This window comes from Tetranychus urticae, chromosome 2, assembly GCF_039701765.1.
Source record: "Tetranychus urticae isolate SD_2017Ah chromosome 2, NJAU_TeUrti_SD_1.0, whole genome shotgun sequence".
Classification (NCBI taxonomy): Eukaryota; Metazoa; Arthropoda; class Arachnida; order Trombidiformes; family Tetranychidae; genus Tetranychus; species Tetranychus urticae.
The window spans coordinates 15518335-15540390 of NC_142959.1; the positions used below are offsets into that span (position 1 = coordinate 15518335).

General features: G+C 32.5%; 3 protein-coding genes across 7 annotated transcripts in view; 2 read left to right on the plus strand and 1 right to left on the minus strand.

Annotated features, from left to right (window-relative positions):
- Nucleotides 1-3046: 3046 nt before the first annotated feature.
- Ypel (Yippee-like) lies at nucleotides 3047-4966 on the plus strand. 2 transcript variants are annotated; one of them, XM_089267739.1, is made up of 2 exons: nucleotides 3047-3430; nucleotides 3696-4966. In XM_089267739.1, the coding sequence occupies exon 2, from the start codon at nucleotides 3709-3711 to the stop codon at nucleotides 4051-4053; it is 345 nt and encodes a 114-aa protein (XP_089123865.1). In that variant the 5' UTR covers nucleotides 3047-3430; nucleotides 3696-3708; the 3' UTR covers nucleotides 4054-4966. The 2 variants fall into 2 exon arrangements, 1 of the variants encoding a protein (XP_089123865.1); XR_016198823.1 differs by having other exon boundaries at nucleotides 3055-4126; nucleotides 4191-4332.
- A 463-nt stretch (nucleotides 4967-5429) lies between these two features.
- LOC107361609 (semaphorin 5c-like) overlaps nucleotides 5430-22056 on the minus strand; it is a 40718-nt gene continuing 24091 nt past the window's right edge. The window contains exons 3-4 of the mRNA XM_015928450.2: nucleotides 17716-18127; nucleotides 5430-8238 (exon numbers count right to left, since the gene is read on the minus strand). Coding sequence (XP_015783936.2) covers nucleotides 6042-8238; nucleotides 17716-18127 — 2609 coding nt within the window. The 3' untranslated portion in view covers nucleotides 5430-6041. The remainder of the gene's footprint in view (nucleotides 8239-17715; nucleotides 18128-22056) is intronic.
- LOC107361627 (nuclear hormone receptor family member nhr-8) lies at nucleotides 12124-15645 on the plus strand. 4 transcript variants are annotated; one of them, XM_089267737.1, is made up of 5 exons: nucleotides 12124-12191; nucleotides 12476-12753; nucleotides 12886-14097; nucleotides 14720-14886; nucleotides 14952-15645. In XM_089267737.1, exons 2-5 carry the CDS (start codon nucleotides 12610-12612, stop codon nucleotides 15118-15120), a joined length of 1692 nt encoding a protein of 563 aa, XP_089123863.1. In that variant the 5' UTR covers nucleotides 12124-12191; nucleotides 12476-12609; the 3' UTR covers nucleotides 15121-15645. The 4 variants fall into 4 exon arrangements, 3 of the variants coding, with proteins under 3 accessions (XP_089123863.1, XP_089123864.1, XP_015783958.2); XR_001568538.3 differs by lacking the exon at nucleotides 12124-12191 and having other exon boundaries at nucleotides 12452-12753; nucleotides 12886-14093; XM_089267738.1 differs by lacking the exon at nucleotides 12124-12191 and having other exon boundaries at nucleotides 12452-12753; nucleotides 12848-14097.

Below are 22056 nucleotides of genomic sequence, written 5' to 3' on the forward strand. Positions count from 1 at the left end.
AAAAGTTTTTTACCAGATAATCCTGCCCAAATTCCTAACTTTTTAGGGAAATGTTTTTTAGCCTGAAAAATTTTTGGTTTCACTGTTGAATAATATCGATTGTTTTGAGAATTTCTAGGTGGATTAAGCTCAATATATGCTTCATCTGAAAAGATTATCATTGACCTATTCTGTTCACATTTGAAAAAATCAACTAACCAGGAGCAAAATCGCATTCGTTTTTCATTATCTTCAGGTTTCAATTCATGAACCGTTCTGAGTTTATAAGCTTTAATTGATAAAATTTTCCTACCGTTTCGAAGAGATGATTTAGAAATTTTCAGTTCATTAGCACGACGAACATCAGAAAGTTCAGGTTTATCAGTAACAGATGCTGAAATTTCATTGAGTTTTTCTGGAGTCAAAACATGTCGAGATCGTTGAATTTTGACCTTTTCACCATTTGAATTTTCCCAGGTTCGCACAACACGATGAATTGATGATTTAGATGGACAATTTTTTTTCAATTCAAGCAATAATTTCTTGTGAGTTTGATACTCATTTTGACCACATAAATAATAAGTTGAAATAATTTTTCTTCTTGTTTCAAAATCTAAAACCATATTGAAATGACACTTTTTCGTAAAATAGCAAAAATGACCTTTTCCTAACAAAATTTAACGCCGAATTTCATCTCATCTTAATCCTCTTTATTTTGTCTACAAGATGCCTTTTGAATCTTCTAATTCGATTAAGTAGTTTAAAATTAAAACGCTTTCAAAGTCTCTCCAGAATAAATTGTCAACCCTGTACTTTAAGTTACGAGTTTGGCGTCCTCTGGTGAGTTTATTGGAAACTGAGGCCTAATTTTGTGCAAATGCTTACGAAAACTAAACAATGTTTTTATTGATTTGATATTGACAAATATGACCGTCTTTTTGCACATATTGGACTTTTCTTATAACTACAGTTAAAGTATCAAATGCTTCCTTTTGCCTTTGCATATGTAATACTTGGAATCTTGCGATTTTCATGGATTTAGTCAAGTTTCTGGTCAACTTTTGGTTTTGCCATATTTTTTCATCGACAATTGATACCAATTTTAAACTTTATATGGCAGTTTATTGAAAATACAGTTTGGGTTTTTGGACTTTGATTTCTTAAGAGCAAAAGGTTATTTCCCATCAAGTCGGCTGACTGTCGGCTATTATTTAGAAGAGATTTTACTTTGATATTTTTTAATCTAAAGAGGTGTTGAACAATTCTCTGTATGGCTGCAGCTTTATTGAACTTTTTGGGCATAAGAATAAATTCTTGATAATTCATTACTATCGTCTGTATTCTGCAATATTATCTTGATGTTCATTGCTTTCCATTTCCTGCAACAATTTCCATAACTTCTTGCTAATCATTAGTCCCTCGGCCTCACCAATACTGAATGATCTTAAATGCTCAGAGATTTCAAGTGACTGCTCAAAATTTTCATCATTACTGACAAAAGTGAACGACTAAACATTTAATTGGGAAAATAAAACTGAAAATTTTCCTCATTTAGCCCTAAATGTACATACTGCATTGTGCATACATTTTCGAGCCATCAAAATAGCTAATTACTTTCCCTTTTGCTAACAAAAAATTACCAACAAAATGGTTTGAGACAATCAGAATTGAGATTAATTGCTCGAAGATTAATGATATTCAATAGGGAAATCAATAATAGTGAGGCGCTATCAAAAGATTACCTTAAGTTGATTGACTCTTCGTTTTCAATGAAATGTTTCGAGACAAAGTAAATTTTAATACAAACAATAAATTAATAATACTGTTCAATATTGTATTAATAGAAACAATTTAACACCTCTCTTTACTCCAACCTGATAATAACAATGGTTTAATTTCGAGTCACTTGGCTTTTGTGTGAAGATGAACCCAATGAATCAAAAACAAGTCATTTGACTGGGACATTGTTCATTATTAGCCTTGTGATTTCCATGATTCTCCTTTACTGAACAATCTATACAGAGCATCTTCGATAACATGTACCAATATTTGTTATCAATTGTACCAAACTGTTTAAAGTGGTTCCAGTAAAGAGTCTCATAGCCAGAAGAGTCGAGCTTAGATATTAGCACAATGGAGGAGTTTAATGAAAGCAACAAGATAAAAATAATCACAGAAAAAGATGGCTAAAGTAATTATTACTTCTCGAATAGATGATCTATTTTTGTTCAACAATGTTGGTTAGTCAAGATTTATCTTTGCCTTTCAAGCTTTCCTCAGATTTATGGTAAAAATTGTAACCAAATGAATTTTGATGAGAATCTTGAAATTGAATTGAACATCTAATATCCAAGCAAACAAACAAAATTGTACAAATAAAGTCACACTTATAATGTTCAATTTATAATGGTTGATTATTCAAGTTCATGATTACTTGTGCTACTTGGCCTCATCCATAATCAAGATCAATATCATTTAATCCCAATGCTGAGATTTGGGTTACTTTAATAGATGAACTGAACCAGATTTAAGGGAAATTTAAACTCAGAATTTATTTACAAAAATAATCGTCTTTTTGTTGATTGAAAATAGCTGTTACTTATTGATTTGGTAATGAAAGGGACATGCAAAAAACAAAGTAACTTCATCTAACTGTGAGCTATACTGTGAGTTGAAGCTGGAAAAGTCATTGTACTTGTCACTTGATCAATCAACTTTCATAACATGAAAACACAAACAAGGAAGAATCATATGAATTATCATTTGCTTCATCCCAAGGTTGGCTTTTTGTCCGTTAAAACCGGTTTCCCTCATCATCTGTTCAACTCTTTACTAGATACTTCGTGGCTTCTACCTGTTATTTGGTTAAATGGACGATCAAAATAATCAAATATGGCTACTGTAACCAGTTACTTGTTGGTTACATTGAAAAGATGAATTGAAAATAAAGTAAAATTTCAAATAAATCGATGGATTCATTTTCAAATTTGGCGGAAAACATTCGTAACTATGAAGTAACTGGTTACTTGTAACTGAGGGGGAAGTAAACAATAACACTGGTTTTGCTAACCAAACAAGTGAGCAAACATCAAGTCTCTATTTTTTATGAGAAATTTTGGTTAATCGACTTTTTCCTTTGCTTTAAAGGTACATTTTACCGCAGTTACTTTTCATCGATTGTGTGTTCCACGGACAATATTTTCACCCGAATTGAGGCAAATTTGTGAACCTTAGACTGTTCAATGCCATCTACCAGTTGAGGAGAAAACTTGACCTTTTCTCTCTTTTCCTTTTGATTCAGTTTTCATCTGAAAGAACCCATTTTATAGTTGGTTTGTTGCCATGAAAAGTAACCGAGTTTGAGTAACCAGTTTTCTTTCATTCTTTCTTCAACCATGTAACCAGTTCATCTATAATAATCGTTCACTGGAAAACAGAATCATCTTAATAAGTTAGTTTTGTCCGACGGAGTGTGATGTCACTAGTGGTTGGAAAGGGAAGGAAAAAAAATGAAAATCTGTTTTTCTTTGTTTTGTTTTGGTTTCTCCACCTGAAGCTCCCTCTTCAACCCTCATCTCAACCTCTTATCAGTGATTTTTATTGTGATGAGTTCTTTTGTTGTTTACTATTTTCTCTTTACAATTCAATCATTGCATCTTTTAACATCCAGTATCTTGTATAATTTTATAATCCCTCTTACCTTTCACTCTCTATAGACATTTTAACGAAATGGTGAAAACATTTCAAGCTTACTTACCAAATTGTCAGCGAACTTATTGCTGTATCCATTGTCGAGCCCATTTAGCAAATCACGACGAGCTGATCTCCAAATCTTTCCAAGGAAGTCAGGGAAGAGCTTACCTATTCAATTCGGTTGTTAACATTGGCTGTGGACGATCTGAGGAGAGAGTTTTATTAACTGGTTTACATGCAGTCGCTGATATTTACTGTGAATGCTGTAAGACAACGCTGGGCTGGAAATATGAACATGCCTTTGAGTCAAGTCAAAAATACAAGGAAGGTAAATACATCATCGAGCTGGCTCACATGATTAAGGAAAATGGTTGGATTTAAAATCCAGGATTATCATCTTTTCTTTTGCTATTTCAAGTACCTTACCTTTTAATAATACATACACCAGACTCTTGTATGTATATTTATACACAATTTTTTCATACTCAACCAAAATTCTTTTGTTATACTTGCATAAGTGTCATCTCTACAATTGGTTACATTGTTTATTCTCTGTGTTTGTCGTTTAAACTCTTTTGGCTGTTTACTCTCACTCACACTCCATATACATCTCTGTTTGTCATTTTTGTGCTGGCTGGTGTTTACCTGTAATCAAAATTTGTTTCCAATCTGCTGATATTTGTTTTCCAGTCATCTTAACCTTAGCTGGTTCAATCATTCACCTCATTCCCGATGCCCAGCAATTACAAGCCATCCATGGGAAACTCATATTTAACCAGATCCAATAACCAATAAACATTTTGGCAGAGTTACTGGCGCAACAGCTGATGAAACCTTCTCATTTGTTTGGATAAATGAACTTATCAATTGCTTGGTTATGCATCTTGCTTGGATTATTACCTCACTCTGTTTATGGCTGATGAAAACAAAGATTACCAGAGCTGCTACTAAGGAATAAGGTTTATTTATCATCAACATCAACTTGAAAATTATTCAACTACCTTGACTGTTGTTGTTGTTGATTGACGAGTTGGTATTGATAAAATGTTACCATGCATTAGTTTTCATTTGTAAAATTGAAACAATAACAATTTAATCTTGATGGACTCACTACCAGCCAAAAAAAAAGGGTCAAAGCTACATTTACAGCAACACATTATTTATTAAAATTGAGTCCAACTTAATGAACCAGTGATATATTTTTAGCAGCTTTTACCATTATCGAATGAGTAAACAACTATTTGACATTGTAATAATTATTAATAAATGACACAAATTATTACATATTGATAAATGACACTTTCATCAAATGATTTGCATAAAAATAACCTAATAATATTAACAAGATTTATCCTCATCTTTTGTATTTTAAGGTAAAATTGCTGATGGGTTATAAGTTGTAGTTCACAATAAAAAAACACCATTAATCTAATTGGATTATTATTGTGACTGTGATTACTATGTTGATTAGTGGATAAAATAAAATGAGCTTAATATTCATATTATTACAGTGTCAATTAACCTTGAGATAAAAGCATATTCATGATTCTTCCTTGTTTTCATTTTAATGTTATGAAAGTTGATTGATCAAGTGACAAGTACAATGACTTTTCCAGCTTCAACTCACAGTATAGCTCACAGTTATCTGAATTTACTTTGTTTCTTGCATGTCTTTTTCATTAGCTAATTAGCATGTATTTGCTTTTTTGTATCAACAAAGAGATTTATAATTTTGGTAAATGATTTACACATTTAAATTTTCTCAAATATTACATCTGGTTCAGTTTATTTATTGAAATGATAACATCGAGTATCAGTGTGTATACATGTAAAGAGTGTCAAAATTACAGGCAAAGCAAAAATTGGCAGTACAGTCCAGTAAAGTACTCAATTGAGGCAATTTTTTTCCTCAGTAGCCATCGAGTGACTTCAGTGTTTCAGTTAGTATTCAACAAATATGTAAATTAGAGGGCGAAAGTGAAGATTGCCCTGAATGAAAAGTAAAAAGTTGCCTTAAACGAGTACTTTACTGTATTGGTGATAAAATTTAGTCTACAAATGATGATTCAATTGATACTTGTTCAATGGCCATGGAACCATTGAAAATGAACCGAAGATGTTTCTTTTTTTTCATGATAGTTTAAATTTTTGACATTCTATGATAATATTAAATGTAATAATAATTGATTTTAGGAATAAAAAATCGACTCTTGATATGTACAAAGCTTGGTTCATGATGATCAATGAGTTTTTTTGGGATAATGTGAAAAATGTGATGATGATGGCAATGATGGTGATGTATTAATGGTTATTTATAAATGACAATGATGCAGCTCGATTGATTGTTTTTGTAGTTGCTCTGGGAGGTTTTAAAAGTTTTGATCTGAATTTAATTTAGCTCTAATTGTTGAAGCTCTTTTCACAGTTGCTTCCCTTGTTGGACTATAGTTAAGCATTGGTGAAGATGCTGATGTTAATGAAGAGGGACGACCAACACCGTTTAACAGGCAAGTTGAGGCAGATGAAGATGGATTAAGATTAGAGATCCTGAAGTGATCTGCCGTTACATACGGATTACATGTTTTATCATTTGTATTTTGCGATGTAAACAGTTTAAGACTTAATTTGGAATTATCTGAATCCTTAAGTGTTCTCCTCATAATTGAATAAGTTATAAGTGTACCAAATAAAATGCCGACAATGAAGGCACAACAGGCAAATAAAATTAAATTTCCAGTTGACCAACCACGGCTATCAACATTATTAACAAAGCCATTTGGATCTTCAATTAAAGATGAAGTTGAATCTGAAACAGAGGGAAATCCTGATAGACGATAAGCTGGTTCTTCATCTCCAATTGTTCCTGGTTCAATCATTCCTTTTCCTTGATTAGATGACAAATCATTATCAATTGGCTCGGAAGAATAATCATCTCCAACTGAATTTAATCCCTTATTCAAAACGGGTCCACCTGAACTGAATGAACAAGGAATCCTTTCCTCTTCTGAACCTTCACATTTCTCCTTTTTACACGATCTAAATCTAACTCTTTCTCCATTAATACAATTTGACCATTTAGACCAAGATGACCAGCCAATACAATCAACTTTGGTATCACAAGCTCGCTTCAAATAGATTGATCCAGTGTACATGAATTGAACTCCTTTGCCACATTTAACTGAACATTCAGACCAACTCAGAGGACTGGTTCGCTCTTCACGCCTAGGAGTCAAGGCAAGATCTGTTTCCTCGGCCAAATTGAACGCTTTACAAGTAACTTTGAGTCTTTCCTCGATTGCACCCGATCCATCAGCTGTGAAATTGACTCGATACCAAGGTGTCTCAAAGGTTCGACGTACTTCTTTACATGGCTCTGTGTTGCAAAGTCTCCATTCCATGTCACAACCTCGACAACGGTTACCAACAGGATTCATATCTGAGCAAGTACGACGACGTACTTGAACACCTCCGCCACATTTAACTGGACACTCTTCCCAATCAGAGAATGAAGACCATCCATTGTCCTCTCCATCGGCATCATAAGTAGACACTGGTGTTGTTGTTGAAGTGGTGGTGGTTGTACAGGGAGGATTGTCAAGACACTTTATTTTCTCGAAGGAAGCTCCAACACAGGGTAACCCACCATATTGAGGGCTTGGATTGGTACAACTTCTGGATCGTGTTTTGGTTCCATCTGATCCACAAGAGGTGGTACATTGAGTCCAAGGAGACCAGGCTGTCCATCCTCCATTGACGGTACAATTGGCTACCTCAACCTCATCAGGTTCAGTGCAAGCTAAAGTTAGACAAGATCGAGATCGACACTGACATTGTGAGGTTTCATTTGCGTTTACTATTCGAGAACAAAATCTCCAATCAGACCAAGGTGACCAATCGACAATCTTCGTTCTTTCAGTACAAATTACATCTTCATTTTGATCCCAAATATCAGGAGATGAGGAAAGGTTAAAGCGAGTACAAATATTTTCAATCTTGTTCCAAGCACAATAAGGATCTCCTGAAGTCAGGCAAGAAGCTCTTGTTAAATGATCATCACAATTAGACATCGACAATTTTTTCAGTGATTTAACTGTTCCTAAATAAATTGAATGTGCCGATTGAACCATTGCTATGGAAAGAACCGAATCATTTGTCTGTAAATCTAAATTCCATTCAGAAATGAAACAAGCTTTCAATGATCCAGGCCAGACAACATAGCGACGTAAACGAGATCCGTTTGTCAATACAAACATAACTGTAACTTGAGAGTAATGCAGGGTTGATATAGAGTCCACAACGATGCGCGTTAATCGAGCCTTTTCAATCAACAATGGTCGACCCTCTGATGTTCCAACGGAACGATCCATCAACTGATATCCAGCTTGATTACGAATCTGATCCGTTTTACCAGAATTTGAATTACATGAAAATTGTGAGGCAACATCTTTGTTATGTTCAGGTTTGTACATTGATCCTGGTGTGTCTTGGTGTTTGAAAGGCCCTTGAAATGCATTCTCAACTGCACTTATGGTAAAGGCACAAATGGCGGAACCATGAATACTGTTTCTGTTAAATGGTTGAAACAAGAAAACAAAAGCCAAGCATTAAAATGTGTGTTACAAATTGTTGTTCAACTGTAAAAGTAAAATCATTTTATGCATATCCGTTTGAGATCAAAGGTAAAATTGCATTGAAAGACTGTGTAATTACCAGAAAAAAAATTGGTAAACATTTGGTACAAATAGCAAGTCTTGAATAAAATCATTTAGATTTTACTTTGAACTCAAAAGGCAGAATTTAAAAGGGAAACGATGATTAAATGATTACAATTTTTATGGATAACTTGAAGAAAACGGAAGTTTAATGTTGCTTTTGTTGTTGTTGGTAAATAAATGATATGCAAATTAAGGTTTTAATTTTGATAATAAACTCTTAATACTTTATAAACAGGTAAAAAAGCAGCAAATTTTCTGCCATTTTTCATCTTTTGGCTTCTGCAACTGAAAGAGCAGAACCAAGTTTGATTGATGATTTAGATTGAAGGTAATTTAATAAACATTTATAATTAAAATGTTGGCTACCTGAGAGCTGAAAGAAAAGTTAAATATTCAAATTTACCAAAATTATAATGAATTGTAAAACTTGATCAGTTGTCATAAATAACCAGGAAAAAAAGTATAAGCCATTTGAGTTGCCAATTTAAATGTTGACAGTTGAGTTTACCTTTTCTAGGCCCATTTAATCAACTAACTAACTAAAACGGGTTTTGAATAAATGATAATGTCAATGAATTGATACATATAAATGAGCATGAAAAGGTCAAAAATGATTGGACCATCAATTGAAAAAGGTAAATAAAGAAGTGATCAATAAAGTTGGATTTGTTAAGATGCTTTCAATAGTCAACAATTGAAAGCTAAATGTTTTAATCTTGCGGTCAAAAGGTGGTTCAAATGGTAAGACTTGAACTTTTGGAAACAATGCCAAATGGCTAGATGAAGATGATGAGGAAAATGATAATTGAAGGAAAGTTTGAGGCAAAGCTATGGAGAAGTGCCTAGATAAGTCCAAGAGGAACCTTAAAAAGCTCATTGAGATATTATCATGGTTTTGGCAATAAAATAAATATAATTATGATTATGATAATACACATTAATGAGATAAGAGAATGGACAAGATTTCCAAGCTTTACATGATTGCTTTTCAGTTAATGTTTCAGTTTCAATTGCTTTTGTCGTACAAAAAAGACTTACTTTGTAAGTGAAAATGAAAAACTGGTAACACTTATCAATCAATTGGGTTTAAGTTAAATTATTGATGACAGGTAAATGGACAGTCCATAAGTCTAGGTTAATTTATGAAAGAATTCAATTTACAATTGAAAGCTTAATTTAAAAGGTGAATATAAACGAGTCTAAATGTAATGGTAAAATGGTTTGATTTTAGTTATTGTAATGTCTTGGTTTCGCTCAGGAAATTGAATTGAAAGCCTAAGATTCACTTGATAAACTGTGAAAGATTGGAGATTTATTTCCAACGCAACTCATCAGTTAATTGCCTAGGTTTTTCAATATCTATGTTTTATTTTTTATCATAAACCTTAAGTTTTATGCCAACGCATACAGTTTTGTCCCTTTTCAATTTATCGATCTCAATTTGTCCAGATAAGAGAGATAATCTTTTCCCAACAATTCTTGTCAATAATACAGTGGAGGTCGTGCAAACTAGCCAATTATTGTACAAGTGCGAAAAAAGCTACGAAAGTTAGATGATTTTTGTGGGAAAACTACTAGTGATTTATTGATGTCTCATTCAATTTTGAAAAATTTAGAGAACGATGGATAAAAGGAACAAACGAAGGAAAAATTTCGCTGAAAACATTTTCAAATTTTCAAGTTGTTTTGAAAATTAAGGATTATACGATTTTGGAGGCCTTTTTTAAAACTTCATTGGATTGTACATTTCATCAGGATAATGAGTTTTGCATATTTGTATTAACCTTTAAAAACTTTGATATAAGCATTAAATTAAATTGCGGTGATGTGTGCGAGATATCGTTTTCGAGATTGGAACGAGACCAAAATGGTGGATCGTTTTGCGATTCAAATTGTAGTCATCAGAGATCGACAGGAAAACATGTGAATGTAGTGAATATGTGAGAATATGATTCGTACATATTCAAGATAAGGTAACAAAATGTGCTTTTTATTCTTGATAGTCATGATTAGACTCGTTTTACAACAAAATACATCTTTAGATTTTCTTCAGTAAATCTGGCGATCAGATAATATCAACTTAAATTGACTGAAATGTCTCTCAAGCTCACAAGTGATCGGTAATCATCGACAGGTGAGTTCTCGATTGCATTGCACTGAAAATATCAACGCAATTCTAAGAATATGCTAATCTTATCATGGCAATTCCGAAAAGTTTCAGCAGATAAAAATTGATATTACACTGATTAAATGTATTAACACGTGTTAGCAATAATTCTGTGTTGGTTTGAAAAATCTATTACTCGAGTTATGTCGATGAATGTGGATCTTTATCTGTTTGATCATTGTTTCAAATCCCCTGAAATTCGAGTAAAATTCTCAAGAAAACTCTTTTAACACAGAAAACGACTGAAAACAAACTCAACTATCATGTGTTGGACTAAAACCTTCACATGGTAAAACATATCATAAACACCAAATTCATCAGAATATGAAAAACAATCTTACATTTCTAGTTCCAATGCAAGAATTAATTCATCAGAAAGCTAACATTCAGTGTCGCGTCAGCAAAAGAAACAGAAAAACAACAAAAACAAAATTCCCAATAACAATGATCGAATGATCAGCTTACGGTACGAGTTTCAACGAAATCCAATAAGCAAATCCATCCATTGAGAAAAAAACATTGAAAAGTTCAGAACGAATTGAATTTGGACAGTTTTACATCAATTGAATCAACTCAAGTTTTTCTTGTACAAAGACAGTAAATGAAGCAGCTTATCGTATCTCAATTAAGATGAAAAATTGGTTGAAATGAAATGTCAATGGCAATCTTAACCTTCACCATCTTCACCAAAATGGTTGGACTTTTAATCGAAATATTTCTCATAGCACTCGTTAGTAAATTGTGATTGCTCAGGTTGTGTAAATACAATAATCTAATCTAGTAAATCAAGAGGAATCCTGGTGCAATTTTTGTGCCCTCAGCTTCATTTCATATGAACCAGCTTGCCTTATTGTTAAACCAGCTTACCTTTGGTTAACTGTCTACATGAAATGATAGATAAAAAGCATGAAAACTAAATGAACAAAATGAAAATCCTTGACAATCGAAGTATTCAATTAAATAGAATAATCAATTAATTATCTTTTTGACATTAGATAAAGTGAGGACATTATGAAAACACATGTACTACTCATTATTTTCAAGACATACTTTCAAGTCTTGTTAAACTGGTGAGAATCATTTTGTTTGTTCAGAAAGAAAAAGAGAAAAGAAAGAAACTTCATTAGAGTTTTATCTTTCTGTTGGTGTATCAGAATTTTTATCAATATCAAAGTTCATTTTAGTTTCTCTAGCCCTGTTTGACTTGAAACTCACACGATTTGATAGACAACAGTTATGTAGTCGTTAGCTTTCAGCACTCTTCAACTGTCTTTCTTCACCACTTCTCTTTCTCTGTCTTTTTACTGGTTTATCTGTCTATCTCTCTGTTTCAGTGATAAGTTACTCCAGTTTACCTGTCGTAGATGGCTTTTAATGCATTGGGTGAGAAAGTACGTAACAGTTATACACACATTTAGTTAGTGAAAAGTTGTTATTAAAAAAAAGATCACCTGTTGAAGTATTGTTGTTTATCTGTTTTTGTATCAATCCAGTGTAAATGTTTCTTCAATCGGGGCATGCGTCAAGAAAAAACTCTGGTAACATTTCTGGTAAATTAACAGCTAATCGGGTACAAGCTGATTGAGCGTACTTTTGCAGTTACTTCAATCATGTGTTGAGAAAGTCTCTTGCAAAGAGTAAAGAAGAAGAGACTGCGATAAATACAAATACAATTTGTTGCTGTATAATAGCACTGGTGGTGCTAGTAGTAAGAAACACTTTCTTTTCTCTTTCTTTTTTTAATCAAAATTGACCAATTTAATCAATTTAAAAAAATTGATAATTATTTAAGTTGGAAAGAGAAAAGAAAGTGTTTCTTACTACTAGCACCACCAGTGCTATTATACAGCAACAAATCGGTATTTTATTCATCGCAGTCTCTTCTTCTTTACTCTTTGTCTCTTGTGTTTCTTCGTATCAGTGTAATATTTTACGCATTTTTATACCCAATTTCACCATTAAAACCATTTACATATTTTAATCTTACATTGGACTTTTATTCGTAATCAACAAATTTTATTTTCTGATTTATGTTTCCCATTAATTTAATGATTCATGTCAAATAATTCACCAGCAACTAATGATAGCAACTATCATGTTTGTCGTATCTGCTCTGACAGAGCCATCGGATACAACTTTAGTGTCCTCACATGTGAACCCTGTAAAGCTTTCTTTAGGCGAACTGCTGATAAATTAGAAGTAAGTTTCATCTTTATTTAATATCCATGTTAATCTCTAATCTTTTAAATTTTCAACCTCGATTTTCGCTTTCATCTTATGCTCGTGTTTAAAGATTGTTAATGTAAGTTACCCTTTGCTTCAATTATTTAGGAGTTACAATGTCCATTTAATAATGATTGTGATATTGACCGAGTTACTAGAAAAATTTGTCGCAAGTGTCGTCTGGTTAAATGTCTAAAAGTTGGTATGCGGAAAGATTGGGTCCAAAATGAGGATGAAAAAAAGCCTCGATCGTCTGACTGTCATCGAAGTCACCCTTTACCCAGTCCAACCAAAGATGTTTCCTTTTTTGCTAGACGCAATCCTATTGGAATAAATCGGAGAAGTTTCAATGCCGATGATCAAATGAGACAAATCAATCCATTTAATTCACCTAGAACGATTCAAGATTTTGAATCCCTTTCTTCATCTGGTATGTCATCAATACCAAGCTGTTCATCTCAAAATCGGATTTCCCCAATGAATCAATTTTCCATGCCTTCATTGTCTTCTTTACTATCATCTTCATCATCGTCATCGGCATCATCATCATTTTCTGATCTTCGACAACCTTCCTGTCTTATGTCAACATCATCGAATCTATCATCAAACTCATCATCTGATCTGACGAATAGACTGCCATGCTCAAGACAACCCAGGCAACCCGCACGTTATGCCAATGATCCAGACTGGTTGATTAAATTTTTGGTCGAGAGTCATGCTCTTAATTCGCGGTTAACTTCACCTGATTCTACAATTAACAGAGCTCATCTCGATGAGACAAGATCCAGTCAAACGTGCAACCAAAGTTTACCATCTGATTCTAATCCTTGTGCTAGAGTTGGTGTAATAGTGGATGGTCGTAAACTAGTCTCTTGTCCACCTGTTGAAACCTGTGAGATCAAAGCTCCACCAATAGTGACTCGTGAAACCCAATGTATCAATCAACAAGAAAGCAACTTGAAAATTCGAGTCATTAGAAAAATTTTGGATGCCAATTTCGCTCCAAGCCATTTGAAGCAAGGTTCTCGGGAAGGTGTCGGTCTAAACCAACTGGAAATTACGACCATTGATTGTGTATTTCATGCTTTCAACTTCTTCAATCAACCTTCATCAAGTTCACGAAGTGAACTGGCCTCAGTCGAAGGGGTTACCCGATTCACCGATCTTTATTTGGAAAAGTTAATTTCAGGATGCAGAAGTTTACCATCTTATTCTGAATTATGCCTGCAAGACCAAATTACCCTGGTCAGAGCTGGTTTCCCAAATATTTTAGCCGTCAAGAGTTACCTTTCTTCCGACCTGAGTGCTAACTGTTGGCAAGTAATTGAAAATTATTATTTCTTTCAAATTAACGTTTCTTTTAGGTAAAAATTTTAGGTAAACCAGAAAGGCAAAGACTTCAAGTATTCCATGTCGATGAAAAAACGTCAGTTCACCTGCCTAGAAGTCAATCTATCTAGTGTGATTGTGAAAGATTAAGTTTTATTGAAGCAGAAAAAAACACCCTATACTGGTAGATGAGATAACATTTTGTGTACTTGAATGCTACTTTTCCCGCCTCCTCAGTAATTCACCGTATCTCGTTTAAGGACAAAGATATTAAACAAGAAAAGCACCTGATGTTTGCATCCATCGAGGTTATCATTCAATACAATAAAGATATAAATTTGTGATAAGGCTGACATAATTAACGACAATGTACAATTATGTCTCTTCTAAGGGAACCAGATTAATCACTATGGATAGTTACAACCAGTTTTTACACTAACTCTACAGTTAATATCAGATGATCAAGGGTTAACTTGATACTAAGGGATATTTCCAATTGTTGCTCATTCACAAATACGCATTTAATTTCTTCTTTTTCCCAATCTTAATCTTTTAATTCATAACATTAATATTCTAATTCTTTTATTTTTCTTACTTTTTATCTTTTTTTCAGGCAACTAATCAGCGCCAGATGAGATTGGAAGGATCTTCATTTCAAAATGATGTTGATCAATCACTGGTTGCCCATTTAACGAATGATCCCAAAGTGGTCTGCATATTAATTACTATTGTTTTATACAATCCGGATATTCCTCATTTACAAGCAGTTGATGCCATCAAGTAATCATTTAAATGAAATTCCAATCTATATCAAACTAATTGTTTTTTTTCAATCTACATTTCAGGCTTGAACAATATACATATATTTATCTATTGAGAAGATATCTGGAATCTCAATGTGGCTCATCTTGTCGAGCTCGAACAGAACATTTCAATTTAATCCATACAATTGAAAAAGTGATGACTATGCGACAACAGTCGATATCAAGCGCTCAAATTAATTGTCACAAATGATTATTCAACTCTGGTTCTTCTATTTCTATTCAAATAGAAATAGATTGGTCCAGTTGAGATAAAGGGAAAGAATTAAAGAATCAAAAATAAACGAACAAGTGTCGTTTGCTTTAAATTAACCACCAAATTTAGTCACTCAAATCAACTTGGCAAAGCTTTCGTTTGCATTGACTGTTATCTACCTGGGTAATACTATTAATCATACCCCTAATTAACCTTATAAATGCTGCTTAATCAGAGACACTGGATCTAAAGAATTTTTCTTATCGATTTGTCATGTTATCGATAGCTACAAAATCTGTTTACAGCACTAAAATTTCCCATTCTAAACTTATCATTGAATATCTTTTTGTATTTTATCATACAATTCCTAAACAGAGAGGAGAGAAGAAGAGACGTACAGACAGAGAGGAAAAATAATGTAATGCATAAGTTGTGTATAAATGTAAATTACTCACTGAGCTACATTATTATAATCATTAACTTGAATCGTTTTCATAATTTAATAAAGGTTTATACCTTGAACATTCGTCTATCAATAAAACATTTGATACCTATTAGTAACCTTTAAAATGTCAAGCAACTGATTGTTCCATAAAAAGTCATGTTTCATTTTGAATGATGAACAAAAGTTACAATGGTATTATCTTCCAGAATTTACTCAATTACATGCAACAAAAAGCCATGACATTTTCAAACAATAGAGTATTGAATAGACACGTCTAGTCTTAAAATCAATCAATAGAGCGCAGCATATCCAGATTCAATTCGCGATTTCCAATCAAATTTAAACATCAAAGTATTAGTAATACAGTCGAGTACCTAAAATTGTCAGTCTAATGTTTAAGGCGCAGAATATGAAAAAATTGATTCACAATAAAATTTTAATAAAAAATTCTTGATTAACGCTACTTTTTCAGTATTTTCTCACTCAGAGCGTCGTTTTTGGTCAAATTTAACCAAGAAAATCAAAAATTAAAATTTAATTCGATTATTATTTTATTTTTTAATTAAATCCGAAGGTTATTTCATTGATACGAGATGGGGAGACCATCAAAGTGACAATATTAGGTACTGACAATTTTAGGTACTCCACTGTATGCAAGACTTGTAAGCATCAATGAACTGTTTGACTATTGAGGCTTGGATCGAGTCAGTCGTTAATCGTTGGATATAAGCTAAGATCAAGGCGAGGAAATTTCGATTGACAACACCTTTTAACTTCGGGCTCTAATTGATCCCAAATAAAGAAAGTCTTGTGGCAATTTTGAAGCTATTAAATCATTAGAGAAAGTCTAGAAAATAACTCTCAATTAACCAAATCAAATCATTTCTCTTGAACATTTTACATTGAGTTTACCAGAAACGACTCAAAGTCCAGAATAACAAAACTAACCCAAAGTTTTCCTTTTCCAACTTCAACCTGCAAACGAGTTAAATCATTGTGATCATATTAACCCCTAATATTTAACCCTATGAATTGAATCAAACTCAACTGAAACACTTCTTTCCTGGTTTATGGTTTCCTCATTGCAAATACCTTTCATTATACTTGGAGTTACAAAGACGAAGATGAAGAAAAATCTATAACATAACCCTTTATGAAAAGCTATTGAATCTTTGAATACTGAAATTGAACAAATTGGTGAAAAATGAATGTGCATAACTTGCCTGTAGACGGCATCTTCCGTCAATTGTAATTTTATTAATAGTGTATCAATGGTTTGAAATGGTCAGCAATTGTATTGTGAGGATAAATTGAAGATTATGATGTTGAGCGCAAACGTTAGAGCTTAATTTAATGCTTTTTGTGTTTCATTTTATTGTTAATATTAACCTCTCTTTTCAGAGGGTAACAGGTTGCTGTTACGGTTTGCCTTTTATTAATGATAATAATAATAGTTCATCTTGGTGATGATAAAGATGAGGAGAATGATGAAGATGATGAGTCGTTTCGTCGGCCCAAAGGCCTCATGAAAAACTGTTCAATTGATAATCTTGAGATAACTAAATTTTGTTGAACCTGTAATTTATCTCAATCTGAATACAAGGTGTTCCAGGTCATTATTCATTTAAGCCGGAAAATGAAAAGGTAAGCCTTGAAATAAATGTTGAAAAATTGTCTGAAAAAAAGGACTTGACTAATATTGACTGTTTTTTTATGCTTTCAAGGTGAGGCCAATTGAGATTTGACTTTTTACCTAAACTTTGCCTTCAACATTACAAGTTTACCTTTTCTCGTTTAGTTATTGTTCAGCTTATAACTAATGAGTTGATTAATTATTAAGACATTTCACTGTAAATTAACGTTTGAAATTAAAACTGGCCATTCAATGTTTCTAGCAATTAACAAGCTTGGATTTGAGCAGCAAAAAACATATAAATTGAACAATAAAAACACAATTTAATATCTCATCTGACTTGTCAGAAAACAATTGATACTCAATCAATAATAATTGACCGTTTGACGTTAAACTAACCTTGTCTTTAAATGCAATTAATAGTGACCCAATCAGTAAATTGTAATCATTTAAAAATCAATTTTCAAGCTTTTGCTTGAGACGAGTTAAATGGTTAGAAAGGTTTATAACTTACTCTGGTGTTGAAAAGACTCCGTAAATGGTTCCATTGGTGTAAAAGGCTGACTGGATTTCGTCAAAGTAAAATGGAAACTGGCCTGGAAGCGAACAGTTTAATCGAGTTTTGACAAATGTGGTTAAATAGCGTCCCGATGAGCGTCTCTCTCCCTTGTCACCAATGCAGAGGCGACCGATTCGAGAGTAAACCGTTTTACCGCAGTTCATGTATTCAATGGCTGATTCCCTGAAAATGAAGTAAACAAAGTCATCCTTTTCAAATGATGTTATAAATGAAGCATCATGGTTAATGAATCGAGTATCAGCGGCAATGGTTCGTGCCCATTTAGTCGATGATTTGGAAGGTTTAGATCGTAAAACTGCATTATCATGACCCTGAGAGTCCATTGGTCCAAAATAGAAGTAAATTCCTGAATGAAAAGATGGAAAACAATGAAATTTAAATTAACTCGTTCAATGCAAAGACACACTCGGCTATGAATCAAAATCAGAATAAATATTCTAATTTTACCAATTTTACTGTTAATGAGTTGAAACAAAACAATTGTATACAACATCAACTGGATTAACAATTTTCAAATAAATCAACAGATTAAGTTTCTTTTCAAAATTTTCTTTTCTCTTGATTAATTTCAAGTAGCTTTCTGAATACAAATTAAACAATAATCATCAATCACCTTTAGCCCATCGGGTGTGTTGATATCAACCACAACAATATTAACCCTGTTAAGGTGGAGAGAGTAATATAACTGGGAGAAACGCATTTCTTTCAAAAATCAACCCAAATCAAATGGCCAATATCAATAAATCAGTTTATTGACAACAAAACTCAGCTTTGAACATTTTTTCGGATAAATCACAATTCTAAAGGGAAATATTTGCCATTTGAAAACAGCTTAATCAACCTACAGAATCACATTGAATGACGATTATGACAATTTGAATAACTTTTGGGTAAAACATTTAAATTTCCGGGTTAAACTGTTTGGCAAAATGTCCCAAAATTGATACAGAAAATGGTTGTTTTATGAAAAGATTCATTAACGGTTAAGAAACTTTATCATTGTTTACAATCAACATTTATTTACCTGTTCATTGTTACCATTTTTCACCTTTGGTATGAAAAATGGTGAAACAAGGTTGAGGCTTAAAGCGTAACAAGACTAAACATTACTTCTGATTTGTATCAACAGTTCACCAGAGCATAACACGAATTTGATGTTTTTCAATTCGATGAGTCTAACCAGAACTGAGCAAATTATCATCATCATTATGTGAATTTTTTTTCCTTCTCATCTTGAAATAAACATTGAAGGAAAGTTTGATAAACAAAGTGACAAAAGATGATGATGATGATGATGAATGGATGCATGTGAATAAATCAATTGTTAAAGGAACAGGAAAGATGGCGAAAAATTGTTTGGTCATTTTGTGGTCAACAACATTAACAAGACGCACAAACAATCAAATTGTTCAAATCAATTTTATGGGATAACCTGAATTTTCTTTTTCACCTATTTTTCTTCAATCATTACATGTTGTGCTCAAGAGAGAAGCAAAAAAATGAGAGAAAAAGTTTGACCAATATATGGACAATTTACAGATCAAAAGCAACAACGAAATGAACATCAATTATAACGAATTAATTGAGCTTCGATTAAAATAGTATTGAAAGAATGAAACTTTTTACCAAATCTTTTTCATTCTTCACCTCTTCCTGTTCATCAACAATTGAAAAGCAACAATTTGCTCAGTAAACACTGTAAATCAATTAACTTAAATATAGCAAAATAATCAACTTCAATATTTTGTTGTAAAAAAATGAAACATTTTTCTAACACTCTGAGCGTTTTCATCTTCATGAGAACATGAAATTGCTTCAAGATTTTTCACTTTCCCTTCTTTTCATCTTTCACAGTTTACCATCTTCATCTTGATCATCCTACATGTAACCAGAGTTTCAAGTGATTTTTTCCAGACTCTAAAGTCTGGGTTGAAGCCTTGAGGCAAGAAATGGTTTGAGAAAAAAGTTGAACATTTGTTGCTTTCAAGGTGCACATTTGTCTCTGTACATGATTGAGGAGATGAGGTTAATGATTAACACTTTTAATGGAGGATTAAAGGCAGAAATGAGTTTAAAATATCAGCCTTGTTATCATTTATAATCACTTTAACTATAAATATCAATTACAGTGAACAAGAAAGGAAAAGAAAAGTAAATATTGAAATGAGTAGTTGAACAGTAATTTCATGTCAATTGATTATCATGATGGATACTAATCAAGTAACAAAATTATATTAAATATTAATTTGATTCTTGATGGGTTTTTAATGTTGTGCAAACTTTGCATTTTTAACGTTTGTATCGGTGAATGTAATTTGCCTGCTTTTTTTGTGTCCAATTACCAATCAACACAATTAATTGACATCAACTCATTTCTGGCTTCTTGTCTTGAGGCGCTTTTTGGGCGCTTATTTACACCAAAATAAAGTGAAAAGTTGGTTGCTTTGTATCAACTTGTTGCGCTTTTAACAAAGTATCAAAAGCTTTTCTTGGGTTTCATTGAATTTGCTCAAGTTAACAGTAAAAGTGTGTGTGTTCAGTTGACATTTGATTATCTTTTAACCTTGTTCTGCAGTTGATTTGAATATTGATTAACAATTAAATCATTTATTAATCAATGAAGTTAAACAAAATTTACTTTTGCAAGAAGTTCATTTTCTCGACTCTTTCAAAGTTGAATTTCAACTCAACTAATTGACAGGTTAGATAATGTTATTAAAGAGATATTTTTCATTGAAACTTTTCCATTTCTCTCAATTAATTTAATCATGTAAAATGATTGAACAAATTACAATGTTTTTCATTGAAGTTATCAAATTTTCTTTTGATGTAAACCAGTTCAAGGAGGAAACGCAAGAAAAAAAGAGAAAAAAATGGCAACTTTTCTGGTCATTTTTTCGTCTAAATGAACAAAAAGAAATGTTCATTATCATGAAAACTATCATCAACCAATCCATCGAGCCGTAGGAATGACCTTACCCAGTAATCAGGGACAATTACAGGGTAAACAGGGTTTTGAATCAGTGAAGATATACTGAACCAGATAATCTGTTTTAATGGGGTTACCCTGAGATAATTCATTTTCTCAGTCATTTATTTTTTTCTCATTCAATTTGACTTTTTTTTTCTTTCTTCAACAACAAATTGAAAAGATTGATAATTATTATAGTCATCATGGAGATGGGAATGATGAGTTGAAAGTAACTGTACAAAGTGTTGGGTTGAAGAGTAAAAATTGAAATCTTTCAATGGAAAACAGATTGATGGTGAAAATGTGAATGTTTAAACTCGGATGAAGGATTGACTTTAATTGTGAAAACTTTACTCTCCATTGATTTAACCAACTATTCAATTTGAGTATTGTTACTATCAAATTGATATTGATTGTTGATTGTCAGTTATTGTTGCTGTAAAATCCTGTTTGGAGCTGAGTAATAAGAGTTGGATAATAATGGAAATAATCCTGACAATTGTAATTGTTACCAATGATACAGAATTTTGCTTTTCAAAACACTATTCATTAACTTTTGACCAATATCTCCAATCAAAGGAACAACTGGTCAAACTAATGATACCGTCATTAATCATAATCATTGTATTCAAATCTATTATCACTATTAATATTCAGTTTCATTCCAAGGTTAATAATTTGGGTTAAATTGTTTTCTGATGAGATCTTGAGATCAACTCGATTAAGAATTTTCAAAATGGTAAATAAAGTTTGCTAAAATTTACGATCTGATCATAATGGTTTAATGAGCAGTTTAATGTCAATCGGCCAGTTTAATCAGTGGCAACACTATTAATGGTCATTTAAATGATAAGGTTTACCATTTAAAATTGTCAATTAACTAATCCAAGACTGAATCTTAATGGTTTTTGATGCTTTAATGATGTCTTATTTCTGCAAGTCTGTTAATGACAATTAATGTGACAAAATCACTGATAAAGTGTTTTACGAAACATTCAAAGTTGATCGACTATTTCATGATGTTTAAACAAGAATCTAATTGTAAACTTTGAATATTGTTGATTAAATTGATCAACAACTGGGTAAACAATCAACTGATTATTGAGTCAGTATTTAGGGCAGTTGGAAAGGCTACTGTGACATTTAGGACGCGTTTTCAATGAAGAAGACAATTTTAAAGGTAGATTAAAAATAGTATCAATTGCGAGGCTAGACAATTTGAATAGTTGCTTTAACCTAATTAAATATGTTTACAATGAAAAGGTTTCAAAGGGAAGAGTTGATGAATTTGGTTCATCTAAATT

Excerpts from the sequence above, each read along its gene's own strand:
- Ypel (XM_089267739.1), top strand. The coding sequence starts at position 3,709 with ATGGTGAAAACATTTCAAGCTTACTTACCAAATTGTCAGCGAACTTAT.
- LOC107361627 (XM_089267737.1), top strand. The coding sequence starts at position 12,610 with ATGTCAAATAATTCACCAGCAACTAATGATAGCAACTATCATGTTTGT. Across the intron at positions 14,098-14,719 it reads TGAGTGCTAACTGTTGGCAA|GCAACTAATCAGCGCCAGAT; the intron begins GTAATTGAAAAT and ends TCTTTTTTTCAG. Across the intron at positions 14,887-14,951 it reads CAAGCAGTTGATGCCATCAA|GCTTGAACAATATACATATA; the intron begins GTAATCATTTAA and ends TCTACATTTCAG.